This window comes from Callithrix jacchus, chromosome 1 (assembly GCF_049354715.1).
Source record: "Callithrix jacchus isolate 240 chromosome 1, calJac240_pri, whole genome shotgun sequence".
NCBI lineage: Eukaryota > Metazoa > Chordata > Mammalia > Primates > Cebidae > Callithrix > Callithrix jacchus.
In genome coordinates this window covers 106,728,231-106,752,611 of record NC_133502.1, presented here as the reverse complement: position 1 = coordinate 106,752,611, position 24,381 = coordinate 106,728,231, and the positions used below count along the sequence as shown (strand labels likewise).

The 24,381-nt window shown below is 41.4% G+C and overlaps 1 protein-coding gene, 1 long non-coding RNA gene and 1 pseudogene across 9 annotated transcripts in view; 2 read left to right on the top strand and 1 right to left on the bottom strand.

Moving 5' to 3' along the window:
• The window catches only part of DOCK8 (dedicator of cytokinesis 8), a 251,124-nt gene that overhangs the window by 193,294 nt on the left and 33,449 nt on the right, over positions 1 to 24,381 (bottom strand). For 5 of the 7 annotated variants that reach the window (XM_078367972.1, XM_078367967.1, XM_035275978.3 and 2 more), the window contains exon 2: positions 3,661 to 3,763. Coding sequence is in view for 3 of the 7 variants with exons in the window: in XM_035275978.3 (XP_035131869.1) it covers positions 3,661 to 3,763 (103 nt within the window). In the remaining 4 variants the exon portion in view is untranslated. Of the gene's footprint in view, positions 1 to 2,367; positions 2,423 to 3,660; positions 3,764 to 24,381 lie in introns of those variants that run through there. The other 2 variants (XM_054255603.2, XM_035276837.3) reach the window with 2 other exon arrangements.
• Positions 2,410 to 24,134, top strand: LOC118151573 (uncharacterized). Its single transcript, XR_004739963.3, has 3 exons — positions 2,410 to 2,566; positions 16,894 to 17,067; positions 23,024 to 24,134. It is a non-coding gene; the product is annotated as an uncharacterized LOC118151573 (long non-coding RNA).
• On the top strand, positions 19,319 to 22,829 carry LOC100403606 (transcription intermediary factor 1-beta pseudogene; annotated as a pseudogene). The gene has a single exon (XR_013533476.1). The product of XR_013533476.1 is annotated as a transcription intermediary factor 1-beta pseudogene (transcript).

Sequence of the window (24,381 nt, the reverse complement as noted above, 5' to 3'; positions counted from 1 at the left end):
AACAGCAGCAACCACAAAAATGTGTAGGTGATTAGGTTCTACATAACTTGACTTCAACGAAACACTTTTTAAAATCGAACAGCCATTTGTATCAGCAAGTGGGGCCATTGAAATGGTGGTTGTAAAAATAAACGTAAGAGAAACAAAGGTCAGAACCGCACTTGGTCTTATTTTTCAATTGGCCAAAATAATGCAATGAAAACCTATGGCTTCTCGTTTAAGAAAAGTTTTCTAAAGCAGCTTTAGGTTGAGAGTCTTTAGATGAAAAACAACTCCTTTGCCTTCCTAGAAATGAATCTTGCTGACATGTTCCATTATCTTTCCATGAAAAGAAATTTTTTTTAAAAAAAGGTAAAAGGAAATCACCATGTAAGTTTATGATTTCTTTTGGGGAACCTTCATTCGGGCAGATGACTCAAGGGAAAGAACAGCCGCTTCATTCTGACATTATAACACGATACCAAGTAAACAGTACAAAGACGAGATCTCCTAAGCAGACTAAGAAAGAAAGAAAGAGGCCGGGCGCGGTGGCTCACGCCTATAATCCCAGCACTTTGGGAGGCCGAGGCGGGTGGACCACGAGGTCAAGATATTGAGACCATCCTGGTCAACATGGTGAAACCCCGTCTCTACTAAAAATAAAAAAAGAAATTAGCTGGGCATGGTGGCGCATGCCTGTAGTCCCAGCTACTCAGGAGGCTGAGGCAGGAGAATTGCCTCAACCCAGGAGTCGGAGGTTGTGGTGAGCCGAGATCGCGCCATTGCACTCCAGCCTGGGTAACAAGAGCGAAACTCCGTCTCAAAAAAAAAAAAAAAAAAGAGAGAGGGAAAAGAAAAAGAAAGAAAGATACTGTAAAGGATATTCACATGCAAATAGAACCGGGACTAAATGATGACTGGTAGGAACACCTGATTCTTGCATATTTAACATTTTTACTTATTGTTGCTAGTTTCTTGATATCTTCTCTTAGAAAATGGAAGCCACATGTTAACTTCACTACCCAGCAATGTAGTAATTCATCAAAATTCACTTCCATCAAAACGTACTGAGGAGGCAGCAAACTATCAAGCAAATGCTTACAAATATTAAACATCTTTTCCTTTGTAACTTTACATAAACTTTTTTTTTTTTTTTTTGAGACGAAGTTTCGCTCTTGTTACCCAGGCTGGAGTGCAATGGCGCGATCTCGGCTCACCACAACCTCTGCCTCCTGGGTTCAGGCAATTCTCCTGCCTCAGCCTCCTGAGTAGCTGGGATTATAGGCATGCGCCACCATGCCCGGCTAATTTTTTGTATTTTTAGTAGAGACGGGGTTTTACCATGTTGACCAGGATGGTCTCGATCTCTTGACCTCGTGATCCACCCGTCTCGGCCTCCCAAAGTGCTGGGATTACAGGCTGGAGCCACCGCGCCCGGCCTACATAAAATAATTTATCCAAAAAAATATTTAAATAAAATATTTAAATGGCCAGCATTAAAATAAAAGCTGGTGGCCATGTCTGTAATCCTACCACTTTGGGAGGCCAAGGTGGATGGATCACCTGAGATTGGGAGTATGAGACCAACCTGTCCAACATGGAAAAACCTCGTCTCTACTAAAAATACAAAATTAGCCAGGCATGGTGACACATGCCTGTAACCCCAGTTACTCGGGAGGCTGAGGCAGGAGAATTCCTTGAACTCGGGAGGCAGAGGTTGCGGTAGCCAAGATCACGTCATTGCACTCCAGCCTGGGCAACAAGAGTGAAACTCCATCTCAAAAAAAAAAAAAAAATTAAAAGCTGGTATGGAGAGAAGGGGTTAAAGCCTGTTAGCTAAACTTCCTTAAAGTGTCTTAGAAGTGATATCCACACTATTTCCCAAGGCCACTACTGCAGAAAGCTGCAGTCTTCTGCAGTCTTCATTTATTTTTTAAAAAAGTAAAGCACTAAAACCCTCTACCTTGTTTAAAATTTAAAAGTGTATCCAATCTATTTTAAACTACATTTTGCATATTTTGGAACACAACCTCAGGCAATTAAAAATTTTTTTAATTTTCAATTAAATATATATTAGTACCAAATTAAACCAAGAAGCATATTTATCTTGGTGTAAAGCTCATCTAATATATATGAAAATGGAACATTATGCACTTAACATGCTTTTATCATACTCTGCAATTCCGAAACACACAGGAAAAGTACAAATAAAAAGGGCAGTCTAGCCAGCCACTGAAGTCATAAACAGATTTTTCTGAAGAAATGGCATGGCAAGTTACCTCTTGCAGTAAAAGATGCTGTAAGTTTTTAAGTATTACTATTTCATTCATGACACAACACACAAATTATCCTTCTGAAATAACCACAAATCACTCCAGTAAAACATACCTTTAAAAGATTCACAGTTACCCGGCGTGTAAACTGTTACAGGAGACAAAATGGCGGTTACCGGAAACAGAGTGGAAGGTTACAAAATTTCTAAGAGCAGAAGTGGTTTTCAAGTAGTAAGTGGAAACAAAAAATAACCTAACCTCTTTAAGATAACCACCAGAACCAGCAAGAGAGTGCTGCTGTGCTGTGTGAGGAAGTGAGTACAGGAGGGCTGGAGCTCTCTCACAAAGGAAGTGAATATTCACTTCTGGTTTTACAAACCAGCTCGTTTGTCAGATTAATCTCACTTGGCACACATCTGGCATTTAGTGCTCAAATAATAACACATGTAGGCATACTCAAAAATTGGCATTGACATAAAAATGTAGGCAATCTTTAACTTAAGAGGAAATGTGTTTTTAAAAATGAAGGTTTAGGGCCAGGCACAGTGGCTCACTGTAATCCCAGCACTTTGGGAGGCTGAGTCAGGAGGATCGCTTGAGCCCAGGAGTTCAAGACCAGCCTGGGCAACATAGTGAGACCCCTGTCTCTACAAAAAGTACAAAAATTAGCCAAGTGTGATGGTATATACTCCAGGTACTTGGAAAAGGATGAGGTGGGCGGAGAATTATTTGATCCAGGGAGGTTGAGGTTGCAGTGAGCCAAGATCCCCCCATGTACTCCAGGCTGGGTGACAGAGTGACACCCTGTCTCGAAAAAAGGTTTGTACATACTGTGATTCGAATTACAGGATATGAAGCTCCAGAGAGAGCAAAATTATAGTGACAGAAGTGAATCAGAGATTGCGTGAGTTGGGGGGTATGGCCTGGGGATGGGAAGAGGAGATGGTCAAAGGGCACTGGGGAACTCTTTAGGATAAAGAGTTCTACATCATGACTGAGTAAAGGTTAAGTGACTTTAAATTGCCAAATTCACCAAATTGTACACCTAAAATGTGTGAATTTTATTATATGTAAATTATACTTGTAAGAAAATGATTTTGGTAAGTTTTCAAGCTAGCCAGTCTCCCCCAAATATGAACCATAATTTGGATGAGACTGAGTAGCCTAGAAGCTAGTCCAGAGACATCAAAAGCACAGCTCTGAGAAGTCCTGTTATGCACTCTAAGTCCAGGTTGGCAGAGGAAGAGAGGGATATTGTCTGATGTCCAGAAGCAGTCACAGAGTTAGCATCTGGTGGCTGGAGAATGTGAGGTGATGGTAGGAAGATCTAAGGAGCAGGAGGCAAACACATACTCTGGGCACTTCTGCACTTGACTGTTCGCTAAGTAAACCTGGAATTCATACTTACTAGTTGAAGAGAGGGGAAGCCAGAGGTGCTTATGCTCTGTCGATGGTACTGGCCAAGGTTTGGTGGGAGAGTAAACTGTTTCCTTATTTCCGCTGAAGAATACCTTGGATTAAAATAGAAAAATCAAAATGAAGCGATTATTTCAAGAAATCATCTCAATTTTAGATGCAATCTTTGATATTATGTTATAAAACACAGGCTTTGGCTGGGCGATAAGCAGAACTGACTTAGGTACTCTCAGTGGCCTGTTAGTGGACATGGTAGTTTTTATCTGACAATGCACACCCTTGAGAAGTTCACAGAGGCCATGATGCCTGCAGTCAGGGTCCTGCCCAATATTGGAAGGATGATGGCAGAAGAAGGAGGACTTTGAGGCCCAAGAAAAAATCCAGGGCATTTGACTCCTTCTCCCCCAGCCATTCAGAGTTCTCTCTAAGTGAGGATATCTGGTCTCTGACTAGAATCCTTCAAACCCTGAGCTGCCATTTTGATTCAGCCATCCTCATTTCAAGCAGCAGAACCCTTTTGGCTGGCTGTCTGCTACAGCAGAGAACACCAGAGAACTGTTATATGAATGCTTCTACCTCCCTGTAGGTACTTTCGATGCTACCGGAATTCCCAATTATTGTATATTTTTTCCAAACTGCTCCTCGTGGAGTGATCCTTCGCATCACCCATATAGACAATGCTCAGCCAACACTTCGGGGAGCCAGGAACCACACACATGAGAGGAAGTTGTTCCCCATTGTCTACTCACACCTGCTGGCAAGTGACTGCTGGCCAGTGATACCCTAGCTTACCAACAGGTTGACTTCTGATCATTCATCTGTTAGCCATTTGTTTGGAACTCAGAGCACATTTTCTCATTACATCATTGTATTGGTGGTTGGATTCTCAGGCTAGTTCACAAAAGTGTATTTAAACCACAATGAGGCCAAAACATACAACACCAATACCACTACTGAATATAATTAGAAACTAACAGAAATTACTGAGGATTAAATGGGGTCATAAATTTTAAATATGCTTTGTGTCCAACAAGGGTATATATAAATTTTAAGAAATTGTAACTTTAAATATAATATGTAAATGTAATACTTAAATATTACAAATAAATCTTATTATATATAAGCTTATTATGTTTTCTCTGTGAAAATGTGTGCTAGGGCACACTTACTAACTACCCTGCATGATGAGTTTTCTCAGATGGTTGGCTTTGTTCCCAACCTTGGCAGTGAGTTACAGCTAGAGGCAGGAAACTGGGTTCTTGTCCCAACTTTGGCATCTGTTCTCCCTCAGGAGCATCCTAGTTTCTTTTCAAGATTCCCACACTCATGCTGTGCACTGTGTAGGCAGAAACACAAATCAAAAGAGCGGGCACATAACTCACAACTGGAGAAGCATCTCTCTTTCCCAGGATTCTGAATGACAAATGGAGAGAAGATTGGAAGAATAGGCTGGAGTACATTCATCCTAGTGGTAGCCCCTTACATGATGAGGCAACGAAGTGTGAAACCTCAGAGAAAGCAGCAGTGACAAGCATAAGTATACTCTAATTTTCTACAGCATTTTCTTTATTTAATTTTTTAAAGTATAAGAAAATACTAGGATAGAAAGTAAGTATTCTACTAGCCGTGAAGGAAATGCAGATAAAATCACAATGAGATGCCATTTCACAACCACTAGGCTGGTTATAACAAGAAAGAGGGACAATAAAAAGTGTTGACAAGGATGTGGAGAAAACGGGGCATGCATATGCTGTTGGTAGGAATATAAAATGGTGCAATCATTTTGGAAAACAATCTGGTGGTTCCTGAAAAATTAAACAGAGCTCCGATGTATCCCAGCAATTCCACTCATAGGTATATACCCAGGAGAAATGAAAACATACTTCTGGCAGTGTGCAGTGGCTCACACCCGTAATCCCAGCACTTTGGGAGGCTGAGGTAGGTGGATTACTTGAGGTCAGAAGTTCGAGACCAGCCTGGCCAACATGGCCAAAACCTGTCTCTACTAAAAATACAAAAAAATTAGCCAGGCATGGTGGCACATGACTGTAATCCCAGCTACTTGGGAGGCTGAGGCATGAGAATCACTTGAACTTGAGAGGCAGAGGTTACAGTGAACAGAGATTACACCACTCCACTCCAGCCTGGGCGACAGAGCAAGACTCTGTCACAAAAAAAAAAAAAAGAAAAAGAAAAAAATACAACCAAAATTCCCCACAAAAACTTACGCATGAATGTTCATAGCAGCATTATTCATAAAGGCCAAAAAATGGAAAAAATCCAAATGTTCATCAACTGGTGAATGACTTAACAAAAAGTTGTATATCCACACAACGGAAATTACTCAACAATAAAAAGGAAGAGAGTACATATATACACCACAACATAAATGAACCTTGGAAACATTATCCTAAGTGAAATAAGCTAAACCAAAAGACCACAGTTTCTATGATTCCTTATATGAAATGCGCAGAATTGCAAAATCTACAGACTGAAAATAGATTTGTGGCTGCCTAGGGTGGGGATATTGTAGAGAAACGAAGAGTGGCTGCTAATGAGTTTGGGGTTTCTGTCTGGAGTAATGAAAATGTTCTGAAATTGATTGTGGTGATGACTGTAAATACATTAAAAATCACTGAACTGTACACATGGGTGAATTTTGTGGTATATGAATTATATAGATAGAGTTATCTAGATAGAATTATTTAGATAAAGATAGGTGTGTGTGTAAATATTCTACAGAGACAAAAGTGACAAATTAGTATGTTTATGACAAAAGTAAAAAATTAGTATGACAACTAGGAATGAAAGAATAACCTCAGATTTAGTCTCCAAGTGCTTGATAGACTGATTTTAATTTTAAGTTGGACAGTCACCAATTTTTAAAAAATCAACAGATTAGACCACTGTCCAAAACAAAAGATCTGTATTGAATGAGCAACAGTGTATCTTGTGTTTGGCATCATGGGAACTCAGACCAACCTACAATCATTTATTTGCTTACTTGAAAAGAGGATCATAAGCCACAGAGGGCCAACACAACCAAGCCAAGGCCCTTTTCTGTGACCAAGCTGACCTTTTTATAGATAAGACTGACATCTCCTGAGACTGCTGCCTCCAGGTCTACCCCCAAGAGCTCTCAAATAGCATGTCTTCCTTTCATGGCCATTCTAAAACCGTTCCTATTACAGACCAGAGTGGTCTATCTGAAATAAGAATATCTGAAAATGTTCAGGAAAGAAAGTGGCATTGTAAGAGGATCAAAGAGGCAAGGGGCACAGAGTCTTGCTTTCGTTTTGAAGCAAGATCTGCAGTCCTATGCCAAAATTCCAGTATTTTTGTCATCATCAAATCAGAATGTTCCTGCTCTCTAGTCTTCTTAAACAGGGCCAACTGGTATTTCTGTTCCAGGCCTCTGTGTATGATTTTCCTAATTCAGAACTATAAAACTAATCTTCTTGACACTTTGAGCCTAACCCAATACCTAATAGCACTCCTATTTTCTCTCCCTAGAGAATCAATTATACAGAAGGCAATTAAACCTGTCACTTCAAAACTGTCAAATATGAATGAATTGTTTGTCCCTAAAATGAAAAGTGAATCATTCCACATGGAAAAGAATTGCTTCATATCACTTGAAGAACTTCAAAATAAAATGCCTCTAGTGAGGCCCTACATACACATTAAGCTAGCAGAAATAGGCTGGAATGATAAAATGTCATGTTGGTCAAGCTGTGGGAAAAGCAGCATGCATCATACCCCTGGTGGGGCTGTATATTGGCTCTGTGTCTCTGGAAAGTAATACTGTAATATGCAACCAGAACTATAAAACTGTTGTTACTCTTCAACTATCTTGCTTTGGGGAATATACACTGTGGAATTCATACAAAGAAAAATATAATTTTGAGCAAAAATGGACATCAGAACTCTGTATGTAATAGCATGATAGCAAATAATTGGAAATAACCAAAGCATCCCACATCAGAAAGAACACTGAACAAATAATAGTATAAAATACATGGGGTATCATTTTTCCATTTAAAATGACAAAAATATAAATTAGGTTGACCCATGGAAACCTCCATACAAAGTAAGCTATAGTAGAAAATAGTATGAGCAACTAAATACAAACACATAACAATATATGTGGAAATATACTACAAGGATCAGAAATCCTTTCCATAGTCACAAAGTAGTTTAATAACTACCTCATTTAGGTCTGTCTCCTGTGAAATTATGTAAGTTCACAATTTTTTAAAAATGCATATGGCTGGGCTCAGTGGCTCATGCCTGTAATCCCAACACTTTGGGAGGCCAAAGCAGGTGGATCAATTGAGCTCAGGAGTTCGAGACTAGCTTGGGCAACATGTTGAAATCCAGTCTCTGCAAAGAATACAAATATTAGCCAGGTATGGTGGTGTGTGCCTGTAGACCCAGCTACTCGGGGAGCTGAGTTGGAAGGATTGCTTGAGCCTGGGACGTTGAGGCTACAGTGCACTGTGTTCATGCCTGCTGCACTCCAGCTTGGGTGACAAAGTGAGACCCTGTTTCAAAACAAACAAACAAATTGCATATATATAAATTAGTGTGCAGACAGAGCATACTACTTGGGATGTTTAAAAGTTATGTAAATGTCAGCTGTTTAGTTTCCTAATATGGAACTTCAGTCCCAAAAGAACATATAGCACCCCAGTGTCCAAATCAACCTTCTTCATCTCTACCCTGGTCCTAGTGAAGGGGGATATCTGTCTCCACAAAAAGGACCACAACCAAAACATGCTGTGTTTCCATGCAAGTACTGTGTGTGGCTTTTATTTTCCTTTACATTTAATTCTCAGACCAAATTTGATATGTCCAAGATAAATTTCATGATGCTAGATTTATATCATGATAATAGTTCCTTAATGAGGTAAGATACCCTTCTTCTAAGGAACTCAAAATAGTTTATAAATATTATCTTCTTTATCTTCACACATTTTACTGGAAAGGAGCCTTGGGATTTGTTTAAAATGTCAATACCCATTGTGACTAAGGAGTCAGAATGGTGGTGATGGATGGGTGGTAGGAAGTGGGCCGAGAAGCCCTATGCTTTTATTCAGATAAGCAGATAATTATGATGTACAATTGGGACTACAAACCACAACCAATCATAGAGTAGAGCTTGCAAAGTGTGGCTGCTGAACCATTTGCAGTATATCAGCTACTTAAATAAAAATTCTAATTCCTGGACCCTCCCCAGTCCTGTATCAGCATCTCTTGTGGTATGGCCTGGAAAACTGTATGTTAAGCCAGCAATTCCAGGTATTTTTATGTCCCATAAAGCATAAGATTCACTGATAGTGCAAGACTGTGAAGGAGTGGTTGGTTCATTCATTCATTCATTCATTCCACATTGAGAACACACTAAGTGCTCGGCTCTTTGCCAAGCACTAGGGATTGAAGTTGAAGACAATGATGCTGCTGCTCCCGAGAAGCCTGATCCACTGAGGTGGGTGGAGGGCAGATGAATAATTGAACACTTATAATTTGATAGTATTCTAACACAGGAATATGCACAGTTCCTTGTGAGCAAAGAGGAAAGAGTTACTAATTCTGCCTAGGAACGTTTAGGAAACTTTTAAAACAAGGTTTCTGAGCCAGATTTTGAGAAAAAAAAAATTCGTAAAAAAGGGTCTAATGAAGAAGACAATGCATTTTAAACTTTTAAACCATTTCATGATATGTAGACCTTGGTTTTTCTCATTCCCACTTTAAGTATTTTAACCCTCATGCTGCCTCATTTCTTTAAAAAACATGTGTCTAGAAGGACAATGAAAAAGAATGAAAACTAACTGACAGAGTCCTGAGTTTTGCCATTTGCTTGAGTTCAAGCACATGAGTTGACTAGGCTGGGTCTTAGTTTCATTAAATGTAAACCGAAGGGGCTGGGCTATATAGTCCTGAGCATCTTTCCAGCTCTAAAGGGCAAAGATGCACACAAATCTCCAAGCAGATCAATCAGCACCGCAAGCTACTCCAGCAGCTGTACTAGGAAACCAAACAGCCCTGGAAGGCTCTCCCTGGCTGTCGAACTTCAAGGAAAATCCTTTCATTATCTGCTGGTATGGCCTGCAGCCAAAATGGTTGGATAGATTTTAAAACTGATTTAAGGATAAAAAACTGTATCTATAAGCATTGAAAGAGGTTTGGGTCTCTTGAGGTTTTCCTGAATCTGACATGTTTTAAACAACAGTGAAAGGGGTGGGGTAAAGAAAAGCAAACATGTAATTTACCCTTGGTAACAAACAGCTGATTGTAAAACACTCCACAAACACAGTGTAAAGCACAAAGCTAGTAATAAACATTAATTAAAGACATTTGTGGGTGTACATGTGAATGCAACCACAACATACGGTATAATTAAACCTTGCAAAACAGCCACTGTTTCAGGACTAGAAATGATTTACTTCAAGTGAGCAGTGAAAGGATGCTATACACCCCTCTTCAGACTTCCTAAATTTCAAGGTTAGGGCAGGGTCGCATTTTTTAAAAATCAAGGTTGAAAAATTTGTTATTAAAAAAACTGGCTCTGAGTGATGTAGCTACCAAAGGGTTAGATCACTGTGCATGGCATGCATAAGGTCTGAAAACACAGGTCTAGCTCAAGAGTGAGTAGTTCCTGGAGTTGACCACATAAAAGAAATCTAAGGCTTCTTCTGAAATGCATTCTTGGATACTTTTAGTAAAAGTCTACAAAATGAATTTCTGTAGGAAACTTTATGTATCTATATACACATATATCTATATATCGCTATATACTCATAAACATATTTGCATACATATTTTCAGCCATAAAGTCTGGAATAAATTCCTCATAAGTTCTTCAACCTGTGGCCTTATTTCAGGTTTTATTGTTTCTTATATTTTTTATCTCTTCTTATAAACAGACAAGTCGTAACGGTACAATTGCGTAAAATGGATTCAACAGGTGGAAACATGACTACAAAGAAAGGTTGCCCCTTATTAGCAAGGCATAGAACTTACGTTTCTTCCTTACAGGGGAGTCCCAAATCCCTTTCACTTATAAAACTCCTCTGAAGACGGCAGAATATTTATTAGATGGCTTAAGTGCTTGAGGGTTCCAGCAAGACTAGAGAAGGATTCCTCAATGTCTTCAGAGACAGCTCCTCTCCCCAGGCTTTATATATCATCATGTAGTTTCCTTCTTGATAATAATCATCTACTGATGAAGCAGCATAATCACCTAAGAGAACACCTGTAATCTGAGTGTCTTGTGTTTAAAGAAAAGAGAGTCTTTCCAGAAAAGTGTGTTGAGTTATAAGGTAACAGATGTAACCTACGTAAGCTGGATCCCAAAGAAGGAGGAGAGACGAAACGAGCCAAAGTAATATTTAAAGAAAAATTACTAACAAAAATACCAGACACAGATTCATAAAGCCCTATAAATGACCACCAGAATCAATACAGAGGAAATCAGACCTAGACACATCACAGTAAAACTACTGAAAGTCAAAGAGAAAAATCTCTAAAACATCTAGGGGAAAGATACATTATCTTCAAAGTGTACTAACACAACCAACTATTAACTTCTCAATGTTAATGGTTGAGTAAAAAGTAAAATCCACAAACCAATGCAATGACATCTTCAAAGTGCTGGAAGAAAATAACTAACAATCTAGAATTTTCTACCTAGTGAATATATCCTTCATAAAGAATGAAGAAAAAAGATTTTACCAGATAAACAAAAATGGAGAGAATTTATGACCAGCAAAGGCATACTAATATAAATAGTAAAGAGAGCTAGCTCTTGAGGCAGAAGAAAAACAATCCCAGATGGAAACACAGAAGTGTTGAAAGCATTGAAATACACCAAAAGGGTAAACATAAATCTAAATGATAGTGGCTATACAACATAATAACATGAAGTTTAAAATATACATAAAATGAAAACATCAATGATACACAAAAGGTGTGAGGGTTAAATGGATTTCATATGTTTTAAAGCCTATATTATATCATCTGGGAAATGGTAAAAGTAGTAATTAATCGTACAATTCTAATAAGTCGAACATGTATTTTTGTAATGTCTATAGCAAAAAGAAACAAGTGGGCAAAAGAGAAAAGAACCCACAGTAGGATTGAACATTTATACCCAAATATATCAGGTTTTGTTTTGTTTTCTTTTGTTTTGCTTTTTGAGATGGAGTCTCCCTCTGCCGCCCAGGCTGGAGTGCAGTTGCGCGATCTCGGCTCACTGCAACCTCCACCTCCCGGGCTCAAGCCATTCTCCTGCCTCAACCTCCTGAGTAGCTGGGACTACAGGCTCCTGCCATCACACCTGGCTCATTTTTGTATTTTAAGTAGAGACGGGATTTCACCATGTTGGCCAGACTGGTCTTGAACTCCTGACCACAGATGATCTACCCAACTTGGCCTCTCAAAGTGCTGGGATTACAGGTATGAGCCACCATGCCTGGTCTATATCAGTTATTAAATGTAAACAGATTAAATTCTCTAATAAAAGACAAAGGTCATCAGACTACATTTTTAAAAATTATGTTACTTATAAGAAGCACATTTTACTTTTAAAAACAGTATAATTAGCAGGCAATAAGCTGCACATATTTAAAGTATACAATTTGATAAGTTTTGACATATGTAAAGGACCATGAGACCATTACTACAATAAAAAAGTTTCTTCATGCTCCCTAATTCTTACCCTCCTTCTTCTGATAACTACTAATTTGCTTTTTGTCACTGTGGATCAATGTGCATTTTCTAGAGTTTTATATAAATAGAATCATACAATATATCTCTTATTTTGGTCTGGCTTCTTTCATTCAACAGAATTATTTTGCAATCCATCTATATTGCACTGTGTATTAGTAGTTTACTCCCTTTTATTATAGAGGAGTATTCCATTGTACAGATATAACACAGTTTTTTTTTTTAATCCATTCACCTGTCTATGGACATTTGCGTTGTTTTCAGTTTTTGGCTATTACAAATAAAGTTGCTGTAAACATCTGTGTTCAAATCTTTATATGGATACATTCTTTCATTTCTCTTGGGTAAATGCCCAGTTAAAGTGTTTTAACTTGGTTGTATACTCCCATAATCAGTGTCCAGTTTTTCCCATATTTTCAATAATACTTAGTGTTGTTAGTATTTTTAATTTTAGTCATTAGACCAGATATGTTGTATGTGGTGGTATCTCGTTGGGTTTTTAATTTGCATTTCCCTAATGACTAATGATGCTAAGCAAGTTTTCATAAAGAGGCACACTTTATCTATTTTTAACTTTTATTTTAGGTTTAGGGTTACATATACATGTTTGGAATATAGGTAGATTGTAGTGCCTTTCTTTCTTTCTTTCTTTTTCTTTTTCTTTCTTTCTTCAGACACACTTTAAACATAAGGACATAAAAAGACTGAAAGTGAAAGAATTTAAAAAGTTATAAAACCTAGCCAAAAGAAAGCTGATGTAGCTATGTAATATCAGACAAAATGGACTTTAAGAAGCATTACTGAAGAGAGAGACATTTCCTAAATAATCAAAGAGCACAATTCAAAATATGTATGTACCAAGTAATATAGGCTCAAAATATATAAAGCAAGAAGTATAAAAGTAAGAGAAAAAATTTACATCTACAACTAAAGTAAAAGTTTCAAACATACTTCTGTTCTATCATGCAGATAAAAAACCCCAGAGAACCACGAAACCTGAATCTGATAAACAAACTTGTGCTAATTGACATATACAGAAAATACTATGCCTAACTTCAGAGTACACATTCTTCTTGCACGCATTAAACTTTTACAAATTGACCATATGCTCAGCCATAAAACAAATCTCACCAAATCACAAAGGTCAGAAATCATACAGAGTAGTTAGTTTGATACCATGTAGAATTAAATTAGAAACAAACAAAAATATACTAGCTCTAAAATGTCTAAATATTGGTTTATTTTTGCAAATGACATAATTTTAAGCATTTTTTTCCATTTATGTACCCGGGCTAAATAAGTGGATTTAAAAAAAATTATATAAAGACCAAAAAGAAAATAGCCAGAGAGGAAAACTACACGTAATATTTAGACATAGTTATATAAGCTGTTCTATTTTTATTTTGAGTATGTAATATATTTTGCAATTTTAAATATAAGAAGTATAAAAAAGGACATTGTAAAATGTCTCCCTCCTACTCTTGTCTGCCAGGTACCCAGTTCCCTCTCCATAGACAATCTAGATAATAATTTCCTGTTTCCTTCTGTGCATATAGAGTTTATAAGCAAATACATGTATATATTCTTTCCCACATTTTTATTTATAAATGGGAACACAGTACTTGAGAGTCATCTATGTTGTAGTGTTCATCCATAGCTCATTCCTTTATATTATGGAGGAGTATTCCATTGTAGGAATAGCACAATTTGTTTATCTGTTCGCTGGTGATCTTCATTTTGCTTTATTCACTTAATAGATAAATACATAATAATGCCCTCATTCTTTTTTCACTGCATATGTATTCTATATGTAACTGGGCAATAATTTATTTCTTTTTTCTTTTTCTTTTTCTTTTTTTTTGAGACAGAGCGAGACTCCGTCGCCAGGCTGGAGTGCAGTGGTGTGATCTTGGCTCACTGCAACCTCTGCCTCCTGGGTTCAAATGATTCTCCTGCCTCAGCCTCCTGAGCAGCTGGGACTACAGATGCCCACCACCATGCCTGGCTAATATTTGTATTTTTAGTAGAGATGGGGCTTTTACCATGTTGGTCAGGCTGGTCTCGATCTCCTGACCTCGTGATCTGCCCGCCTCAGCCTCCCAAAGTGTTGGGATTACAGGTGTGAGCCACCACGCCCGGCCAATAATTTCTTAACTAGTCTGTTTCATACATTTCTGCTGTTTCTAGTTTTCTTCCAGCACAGATAATTTTCAGAAAGCTGTATATGTGAATTCATACGTGTATAAATATATCTTGAAATAAAGTCCTAGAATTGGAATTGTTGGGTGAATGTGTTTGTGTATTTGTCCTTCAGAGTATTTTACCAATTAATACTTTAAGCAGCAATATAAAGAAAGTGTAAAAAATACTTTCAACAATTTTAAGGAGTCACTGAATTAACTGGCTATTCTGCCCACTGTTATCTGTAACTATCCTGAAGAACCAAGAATCCTGTTTATTTGATAAGCAAAACCAAGATTTCCAAGGAGGAACTCTTTTCTTAACTTTGTGGGTAGGAAGTTGCTATCTAGTAAAGTTAATCCCTTTGTTTACAGGGTAACTGCAAGACTCAAGACAGTATGGTTACCTTCTGATGGGCTGAAAATTTCATTTATAACCAAATACTAAGTTTGAGCTTCCCATGAGGACTCCAAGTGGATGTCAATTTGGCAGTTGGATAAATAGCTCTGGAACAGAAACAAAATCCTGATTGCAGATGTGAATTTGGCCAGGCTTGGGAGAGTAGGGGGAAGAGGTCCACACCTCCCTACCCATGGTTTCTCACCCACGTTCCTAGCAACCCGTATCTAGTTTACCAAAGTGACTATATGTGGTGCCCCCAATGGTGTGGTTATAATCTGTGGTCTGGGAACAAAGCCACATAGCCTGACTAAACAACAACTAAACCAATCTCTCTCAGTCTGAGCACCAATGGTCATTCCTCTTTGATGAGTGTAATCTTTCAGAAAAACACAAATAACAAAAGCTCTCAACAAGCTGGTCAGAGAAGATCTTCAAAGCAGCTCTTGGACCACTGAACAATTTGTGCGATGAAATTTTGCCAAATGCACAGACTAAAAACAGGTATACTTTTGGCCATTAAGAAGAACTTCCTAATTATTAGGACTGCAGAAGGTTGACTCATTTGTTGTGTGTGAAAACAGAAAATGATGCCACTATTTACTGAGTGCTTACATTACGCAGGGCCCTGTGCTGAGCACTTGATAAGCACTTCATTGAATGCACATAGCAATGCTATGAGCCAGGTTTATCATCCCCATTTAACAAATGCAAAACTGAGGACTGGAAATGTCTTGAGGATTTGAACCCAAGACTATCTGACTCCAAAGAACATGCTTATTATAGGAGTATAAGCTTGAAAATGTATTTAAATCTAAGCACACTATTTGAAAACCTTCCATGTTTTTAAATAGTGTACTTAAAAAGTAGATGGAAATACTACTATTCACAGTTATGTTAGAGAGGCAGGAAAATAGAATTTTTGTTTGTTTGTTTTTGAGACAGGGTCTTGCTCTGTCACCAAGGCTGAGTGCAGTGGTGAGATCACAGCTCACTGCAGCCTCAAACTTCAGGGCTTAAGAGATCCTCCTATCTCAGTCCCCTGAGAGTAGCCAGGACTACAGGCATGCACTATCATGCCTGACTAATTTTTAATTTTATGTTGAGATGGGATCATGCTATGTTGTCCAAGCTGGTCTCAAATTCCTGGATGCAGGTAATTGCTGGGATTATGGGCATGAACCACCACACTCAACCTAGAGTTGTTTCTTGTTTTCTAAAATGTTTGTGCTGTGGTTGCCGTAGATTTATGACAGAAATTGCACACACACACACACACACTTTTTAAAACCATTTTGAAAGTATCTTAATGGTCTCGTCAGGGCCAGGTGTGGTGGCTCACACTTGTAATCCCAGCAATTTGGGAGGCTGAGGTGGGCGGATCACAAGGTCAGTTCGAGACCAGCCTGTACAACATGGTGAAATCTCATCTCTATTAAAAATACAAAAATTAGCAGGGCATGGTGACACACATCTATAATCCCAGCTACTAGGGAGGCTGAGGCTAAAGAATTGCTTCAACCCGGGAGATGGAGGTTGCAGTGAGCCAAGATCATGCCATTGCATTCCAGCCTGGGTGACAGAACAAGGCTTCATCTCAAAACAAAAAACAACAACAAATCTCTTCAGGGTTCCTTTCATTATTACCATTTTGTTTCTAAGTTACCTGGAATTTTGAAATAAAACTGTATTCCCAGCATACTTGGAGCCCTTGCATCCACTTCCTCCTCTACCTGGATTCAATTAAACTACTCAGCACACATTGTTGGATGCTGTTGATTAAAAACACCTCATTTCTCCACTCTGATTTGTGATTTATCTAAGTTATTTGTCCCAGCATAGCCAGCTCCTTGGCCAATTTAGAGGCCACAAACTGTATATTCATGAAAGGGCCTATAATAGTGCTATTTATTTTCAGATGTGCTGGCCAAGGCAGTGAATTAGCGGCATGTCTGTGTGACTTAGTGAGGTGGCTTCAGTAAAGACACGGAGAGCCTTCCAGCCTCTGCTATTCAAGGTGATTGCAGTTGTGAAATACACATGCCTTCACTATAAGGGGAAATGGAGCAGTTCTAACTTCCTCCTTTTTTTGGTGAGTTTGCTCTGTTAAACTATGAAACTTATGGAAGTGGCTGAGAGAGAAAGTTTTGTTTGCCCTTGAACACAGCCTCAACCTGTGGGGGACAACTGAACTTAGCTGAAGACCGTAAGATGACTGTTGGTATATCTTGATGCATACACTCTACTGCAGTGGTTCTCAAAATGTGGTCCTGGGACCAACCAGCAACATCAACATCACCTGGTCAAGCTAGAAATGCAGACTATCATGCCTCTGCCCAGACCTATTGAATCCTAAACTCTGGGGATAGGCCCAGCTATCTGTTTTAACAAGCCCTCCAGATGATTCTGATGCAGGCTTACATTTGAGAACCACTGGTCTATTGCTAGCAGACAAATTCCAGCTCTACCTGCCAGCCTTCTCTTGCCCTTTCCCCATTCTCCCTCAGTAACATAGGACTTAGCCATGTAATCACCCTTCCTCAGTCTAACTAATCTATCTAGTTAATTTGAAAATCAAGAATCTAACAGACATTCATTTAATGATACCTACTTCCTACAAGCCAAATTTAACTAAGATATTCTATTTAGCTTACCTTACTTAAGGTCTAATTAATATTTTTAATGCTTGGTATTCTATTAACAAATAGTTAATGTGCCCTCAAATAATCACTTCCTCCATTCCCTCCTTCCCCAGTCCCAAACCATCTCCATCTTTTCTCAAAATTTATTTTAGTTTGGAGGATGGAAACAATGCTTCTTAAGTTAAAAAAAAAAACTGCACTGTTCCAAAGTTATGAAGATATTAATGGGCGACTGTTATTTACTTTAAGGAAAAGCTCTGACATGGGAGATGGAGTCAGTGCCTGGAAGGGTGAATATTTTGGAGAAGGAGATCAGGCTCAGGAAAGTTGTAGAACGAAGAGAATCTCTTCATTGAGAACAGTGGAAAAATGAGACATAAGCCCAGATGTCTTTTATTGATTTATTCTTTCAAGTACTTATTGAGCATGCGCTTGCTCAAAGTTCTGGGGATACTCCAATGAGGAAAGTATTCAAAAGTCTCTGCCCTCAGGAAGCTTCTATTCTGATGTGCACTGAAGCCTGAACTTCTGCCACATTCTTTTGTATTAAGTCTGCCTTATCCAGTGATCTTTTCAGCTCAGGGTGTTTTATCACTGTAGGTACTTGAGGCCAGAAAAATATATGGTGCCTTTGCAGGAGAGGAGAAGATGGCCAGAATAAGGGAACAATTCTTCAAAAGGAAAAGTACGCAGACCCCACCCCAGCTAACCAAATTTAGCTATTTGCAGAGCAAAGGAAATCTGAGTCTTCTAAATTTGACATCTTTATGGGTTCCAGGAATCATGCACATTCAATAAAGCCAACTTTATCTTCATAACAGCTCATTCGTGGGATAAGTACGACCCTCATTTCTTTCTTTTTTTTTTTTTTTTTTTGAGACAAAGTCTCACTGTGTCACCCAGGCTGGAGTGCAGCAGCCCGATCTAGGCTCACTGCAACCTCCACCTCCCAGGTTCAAATCATTCTCCTGCCTCAGCCTCCCACGTAGCTGGGACTACAGGCACACACAACCACGCCCAACTAATTTTTGTATTTTTAGTAGAGACGGGGTTTCACTATGTGGCCAGGCTGATGACACCCATTTTATAGAAAAGGAAGCTGAAGCAGAAAAGAATTGGGTACTGGGTGAAGTTCTGAAGCAGAGCCTGTTCTGACCTAAGAAACAAGTCTGCCTCTCACAGGACTTTCTTGCCTGTACTGGCATATTGATGCTCAGTTAGCTCTAGCACTGAGCCTTTTCCAGAAGTGAGGCCCAGGTTTCTGCCAACATTCTCTGAGAAGCCACCATGTCCTTTACTGTTCTGCAAATATTCTTTCCTGCGGGGCTTACAAAGAGCCTTATTCTTGTAACCCATCCATTATTTCCCATTATAAACCCTAATACTGTATCCTTAATAAAATTTCTATCTAGATATAAAAATAAGTTCCTTGCTTTCTGCGAGCAGCGCGCGGGCGAGCGGTTGTGCTTGTGGCGCGTGGTAAGGATTTCGGCGGCGGCTGGAGAAGAAGCGCGAGCGGCGCCTTCGTAAAGCGAGCAAGCAGTAGCTGGCCGGGTCGCAACAGCGTCCTGTGCGCGGTGGGCAGCAGTTCAGGAGGCTCGGGGCAGCGATCGGCCTCGCGGCGGCGGCGGCGGCGGCCCAACAGTTGGCGGCGAGCGCCTCTGCGCCTGTGCGGCGGGCCCCGCGCCCCTCCTCCCCCCCGGGCGCCACCAGCGGCGTGTGAATGGCGGCCTCGGCGGCGGCTGCGGCCTCAGCAGCGGCGGCCTCGGCCGCCTCTGGCAGCCCGGGTCCGGGTGAGGGCTCCGCTGGCAGCGAAAAGCGCAGCACCGCCTCTTCGGCCGCAGCCTCGGCGTCGGCCTAGGCCGCGGCGTCGTCGCCCGCGGGGGGCGGCGCCGAGGCGCTGGAGCTGTTGGAGCACTTGCGGCCTGTGTAGAGAGCGCCTGCGACCCGAGAGGGAGCCCCGCTTGCTGCCTTGTTTGCACTCGGCCTGTAGTGCCTGCTTAGGCCCCGCGGCGCCCGCTTCCGCCAACAGTTCGGGGGACGGCGGGGCGGCGGGAGACGGCGCAGTGGTGGACTGTCCTGTGTGCAAGCAACAGTGCTTCTCCAAAGACATCGTGGAGAATTATTTCATGTGTGATAGTGGCAGCAAGACTGCCACCGACGCCCAGGATGAGAACCAGTGCTGCACTAGCTGTGAGGATAATGCCCCAGCCACCAGCTACTGTGTGGAGTGCTCAGAGCCTCTGTGTGAGACCTGTGTAGAGGCACACCAGCGGGTCAAGTACACCAAGGATCACACTGTGCGCTCTACTGGGCCAGCCAAGTCTCAGGATGGTGAACGTACCGTCTACTGCAACGTACACAAGCATGAACCCCTTGTGCTTTTTTGTGAGAGCTGTGATACTCTCACCTGCCGAGACTGCAGCTCAATGCCCACAAGGACCACCAGTACCAGTTCTTAGACGATGCAGTGAAGAACCAGCGTAAGCTCCTGGCCTTACTGGTGAAGCGCCTTGGGGACAAACATGTAACATTGCAGAAGAGCACCAAGGAGGTTCGCAGCTCGATCCGCCAGGTGTCTGACGTAGAGAAGCATGTGCAGTGGATGTCAAGATGGCCATCCTGCAGATCATGAAGGAGCTGAATAAGCGGGGCCGTGTGCTGGTCAACGATGCCCAGAAGATGACTGAGGGGCAGCAGGAGCGCCTGGAACGGCAGCACTGGACCATGACCAAGATCCAGAAGCACCAGGAGCACATCCTGCGCTTTGCTTCTTGGGCTCTGGAGAGTGACAACAATACAGCCCTCCTGCTTTCTAAGAAGTTGATCTATTTCCAGCTGCACTGGGCCCTCAAGATGATTGTGGATCCTGTGGAGCCACATGGCGAGATGAAGTTTCAGTGGGACCTCAATGCCTGGACCAAGAGTGCCGAGGCCTTTGGCAAGATTGTGGCAGAGTGTCCTGGCACTAACTCGACAGGCCCTGCACCCATGGCTCCTCCAAGAGCCCCAGGGCCACTGAGCAAGCAGGGCTCTGGCGGCAGCCAGCCTGTGGTGCAGGAAGGCTATGGCTTTGGGTCAGATGATCCCTACTCAAGTGCAGAGCCCCATGTATCAGGTGTGAAACGGTCCCGCTCAGGTGAGGGCGAGGTGAGCGGCCTTATGTGCAAGGTCCCACGAGTGAGCCTTGAACGCCTGGACCTGGACCTCACTGCTGACAGCCAGCCACCTGTCTTCAAGGTCTTCCCAGGCAGTACCACTGAGGACTACAACCTTATTGTTATTGAACGTGGCGCTGCTGCTGTAGATGCCGGCCAGCCAGGGACTGTGCCTGCAGGAACCCCTGGTGCCCCACCCCTGGCTGGCATGGCCATTGTCAAAAAGGAGGAGACAGAAGCTGCCATTGGAGCCCCTCCTGCTGCCACTGAGGGCCCTGAGACCAACCTGTGCTTTTGGCTCTTCCAGAGGGTCCTGGAACCGAGGGTCCTCACCTGGCCTCACCCAGTGGCAGCACCAGCTCAGGGCTGGAGGTGGTGGCTCCTGGGGGTACCTCAGCTCCAGGTGGTGGTCCGGGAACCCTGGATGACAGTGCCACCATTTGCCGTGTCTGCCAGAAGCCAGGTGATCTCGTCATGTGCAACCAGTGTAAGTTTTGTTTCCACCTCGACTGCCACCTGCCTGCCCTGCAGGATGTTCCAGGGGAGGAGTGGAGCTGCTCACTCTGCCATGTGCTCCCTGACCTGAAGGAGGAGGATGGCAGCCTCAGCCTGGATGGTGCAGACAGCACTGGTGTGGTGGCCAAGCTCTCACCAGTCAGCCAGCGGAAATGTGAGCGTGTACTGCTGGCCCTGTTCTGTCATGAGCCCTGCCGCCCCCTGAATCAGCTGGCTACTGACTCCACCTTCTCTCTGGACCAGCCTGGTGGCACCCTGGATCTGACCCTGATCCATGCCCGTCTTCAGGAGAAGTTGTCACCTCCCTATAGCTCCCCACAGGAGTTTGCCCAGGATGTGGGCCGCATGTTCAAGCAATTCAACAAGTTAACTGAGGACAAGGCAGATGTGCAGTCCATCATCGGCCTGCAGCGCTTCTTCAAGACGCGCATGAAAGAAGCCTTCAGTGACACCAAGTTCTCTGCTGTGCTGGTGGAGCCCCCACCGATGAGTCTGCCTGGTGCTAGCCTGAGTTCCCAGGAGCTGTCTGGTGGCCCTGGTGATGGCCCCTGAGGCTGCAGCCCCCATTGCCAGCCCAGCCTGGTGCTCTTCTCTGTCCTGTCACCCCATCCCCACTCCCCTGGTGGCCTGACTTCCACTTCTTGGTGGCCCCATCCCCCAGTTCCTCATCCTAAAAAAAAGATACGGTTTTTACTTCTGTGGATTTAATAAAAACTTAACCAGTTAAAAAATTAAAAAAAAAAAAAAAGTTCCTTTACTCTTCCCTTACTAAAGATTTGGTCATCTTAGTGTGATAAATGCAGAAGTAATAATCTCTTAAATCACTTCTTAATAAATGAAAGTACATTCTGTACACTAAACAGTTATTCAGGATGACAACTATTAGGATATTTGTTTTGGTGAAATTGTATGGCCTGAGTCATGAATCAAGCAGGTATTTTACATCAGAAGCCTGAATAAAAATACTAATCCTTCTAATTTTCAGGGTAAGAGGTATGTCGAGCAGTATTTTTCTCTATGTGCAATATTAAAATAATACTATGTTGTGTAAAAATATAGAACATTACATTAGTGAGTATAAATTATTCTTCATACAGAGAAATGATAAGAGACTATATAGGGCATGTATGGTAAATAAGAGACTAGAGGACATGTATGGTAAAGTTATTTGAATTTTTTTTTTTAGATGGAATCTTGCTCTGTCACTGGGCTGGAGTGCAGTGATGCATTCTCAGCTCACTGCAACCTCCACCTCCCAGGTTCAAGTGATTTTCTTGCCTCAGCCTCCCAAGTAGCTGAAACTACAGGCGTGTGCCACCATGCCTGGCTAATTTTTGTATTTTTAGTAGAGATGGGGTTTCACCATCTTGGCCAGGCTGGTCTCAACTCCTGACCTCAGGTGATCCGCCCCCTTGGCCTCCCAAAATGCTAGGATTATAGGCATGAGCCATTGTACCCGGTCTGTTATTTGAACTTTTTAAAAGAAACATGTCATCTGTGAATATTATATATAAAGAAATTTATTTCCTCTGCATTAACTGATGGTTTCTTTCTTATTACCTATCTTAAACTCAAAACAGTCAAAGAGTCTCAGGATTGTTATAAAGATGATCTAAAGACATTCTGTTTAGATTCCTAGACAATTATTCAAGATACTCATAATTGGGCACATATATGAAAACCTTTCTTTTTATATATTGAGACTGCTCTTTTTTTTCTTTTTCTTTTTTAGAGAACTTAAGTACAAAACCTCCTGATATTCAAGCCAATACTGTATCAACAAAGTTAATTTGAGCAAACTTTGAACACCCTTTGCAGGCCCTGTTCTGGAATCCTTCCAGTGGTGACCCTCAAACTTTAGCATGCAAAAATACAAATCTGCTAGGGAACTGATCAACGGTGCAGATTTCTGAGCGCCACCTCCTGAGATTCTGATTCATTGATTTGACGACAGCTAGAATCTGCATTTTAACAACTCCAGTGTTCATATGTAGTCTACCTAAGCACTCTCTGAGACAAGCAACAACTGCCTTGTGAACTTCGAGCCAATGGAAAACCTGACTGGGAAACTTGTTTCATCATTAAACCAACTTTACAATCTCATGTTTCGATGCATACTTGATGCTCACTCAAATGAAAGTAGGAGAATGTGAGTCAATGTGGTTCTATCTGTAATTTCCCACTTCTACCTGCAGGGAAATGATTTATCCATAATGCAGGAAGGTCAAGGTTCCCAGGAGAGCATAAGTCAACTTTCCTTCTTACTATTATGTAGACAAATTTTTCAAGGCACTTTAGATTAGAAAAGAAAGACGAAAGAAAGGAGGAAAGACAGAAGAGAAGGATTTTTACAGGGGAAATAAAAGAAAGGTAATATTGTTCAAGTAAGTAGGATGAACTGGGCTATACATGCTGAATAATTATAGGGTATGCTTCAGAAGGCACACACGCAGCTAAGCCAGACACACTGGCCAGTAATGAGATAGTAAGAATTGGGAATTATTCATTTTCTGGCCTCATATTCTCTGCAGAGTCCATGAGGGTTTAGAAGGATGGTCTTTTTCAGAAATCTTAATCTGTAACAAATGGAGGAATGGAATTGCATCTCAGTGAGATCTTGCTGTCACAATTCTTCTTCAGTCACCTATATGCCTACGATGGGTTTGCAAATTCTCCTCTGGGTCTGGTTACATTACATTAAGGATGTATCTTGGCTGGGTGCGGTGGCTCATGCTTGCAATCCCAGCACTTTGGGAGGCCGAGGCGGGCAGATCAAGCGGTCAAGAGATGAAGACCATCCTGGCCAACATGATAAAACCCCGTCTCTACTAAAAACACAAAAATTAGCCAGGCATGGTGGCCCATGCCTGTAATCCCAGCTATTCAGGAGGCTGAGGCAGGAGAATTGCTTGAACCTGAGAGGTGGAGGTTGCAGCAGTGTGCCACTGCACTCCAGCCTGGCGACAGAGTAAGACTCTGTCTAAAAAAAAAAGAATGGATCTTACTATAGATATTAAACCATTCTCCTGTGCAGTTCCCAAATATTAGACACATAAGGAAAAGCACTTTCCTAAAAATAGCTTTACTTTT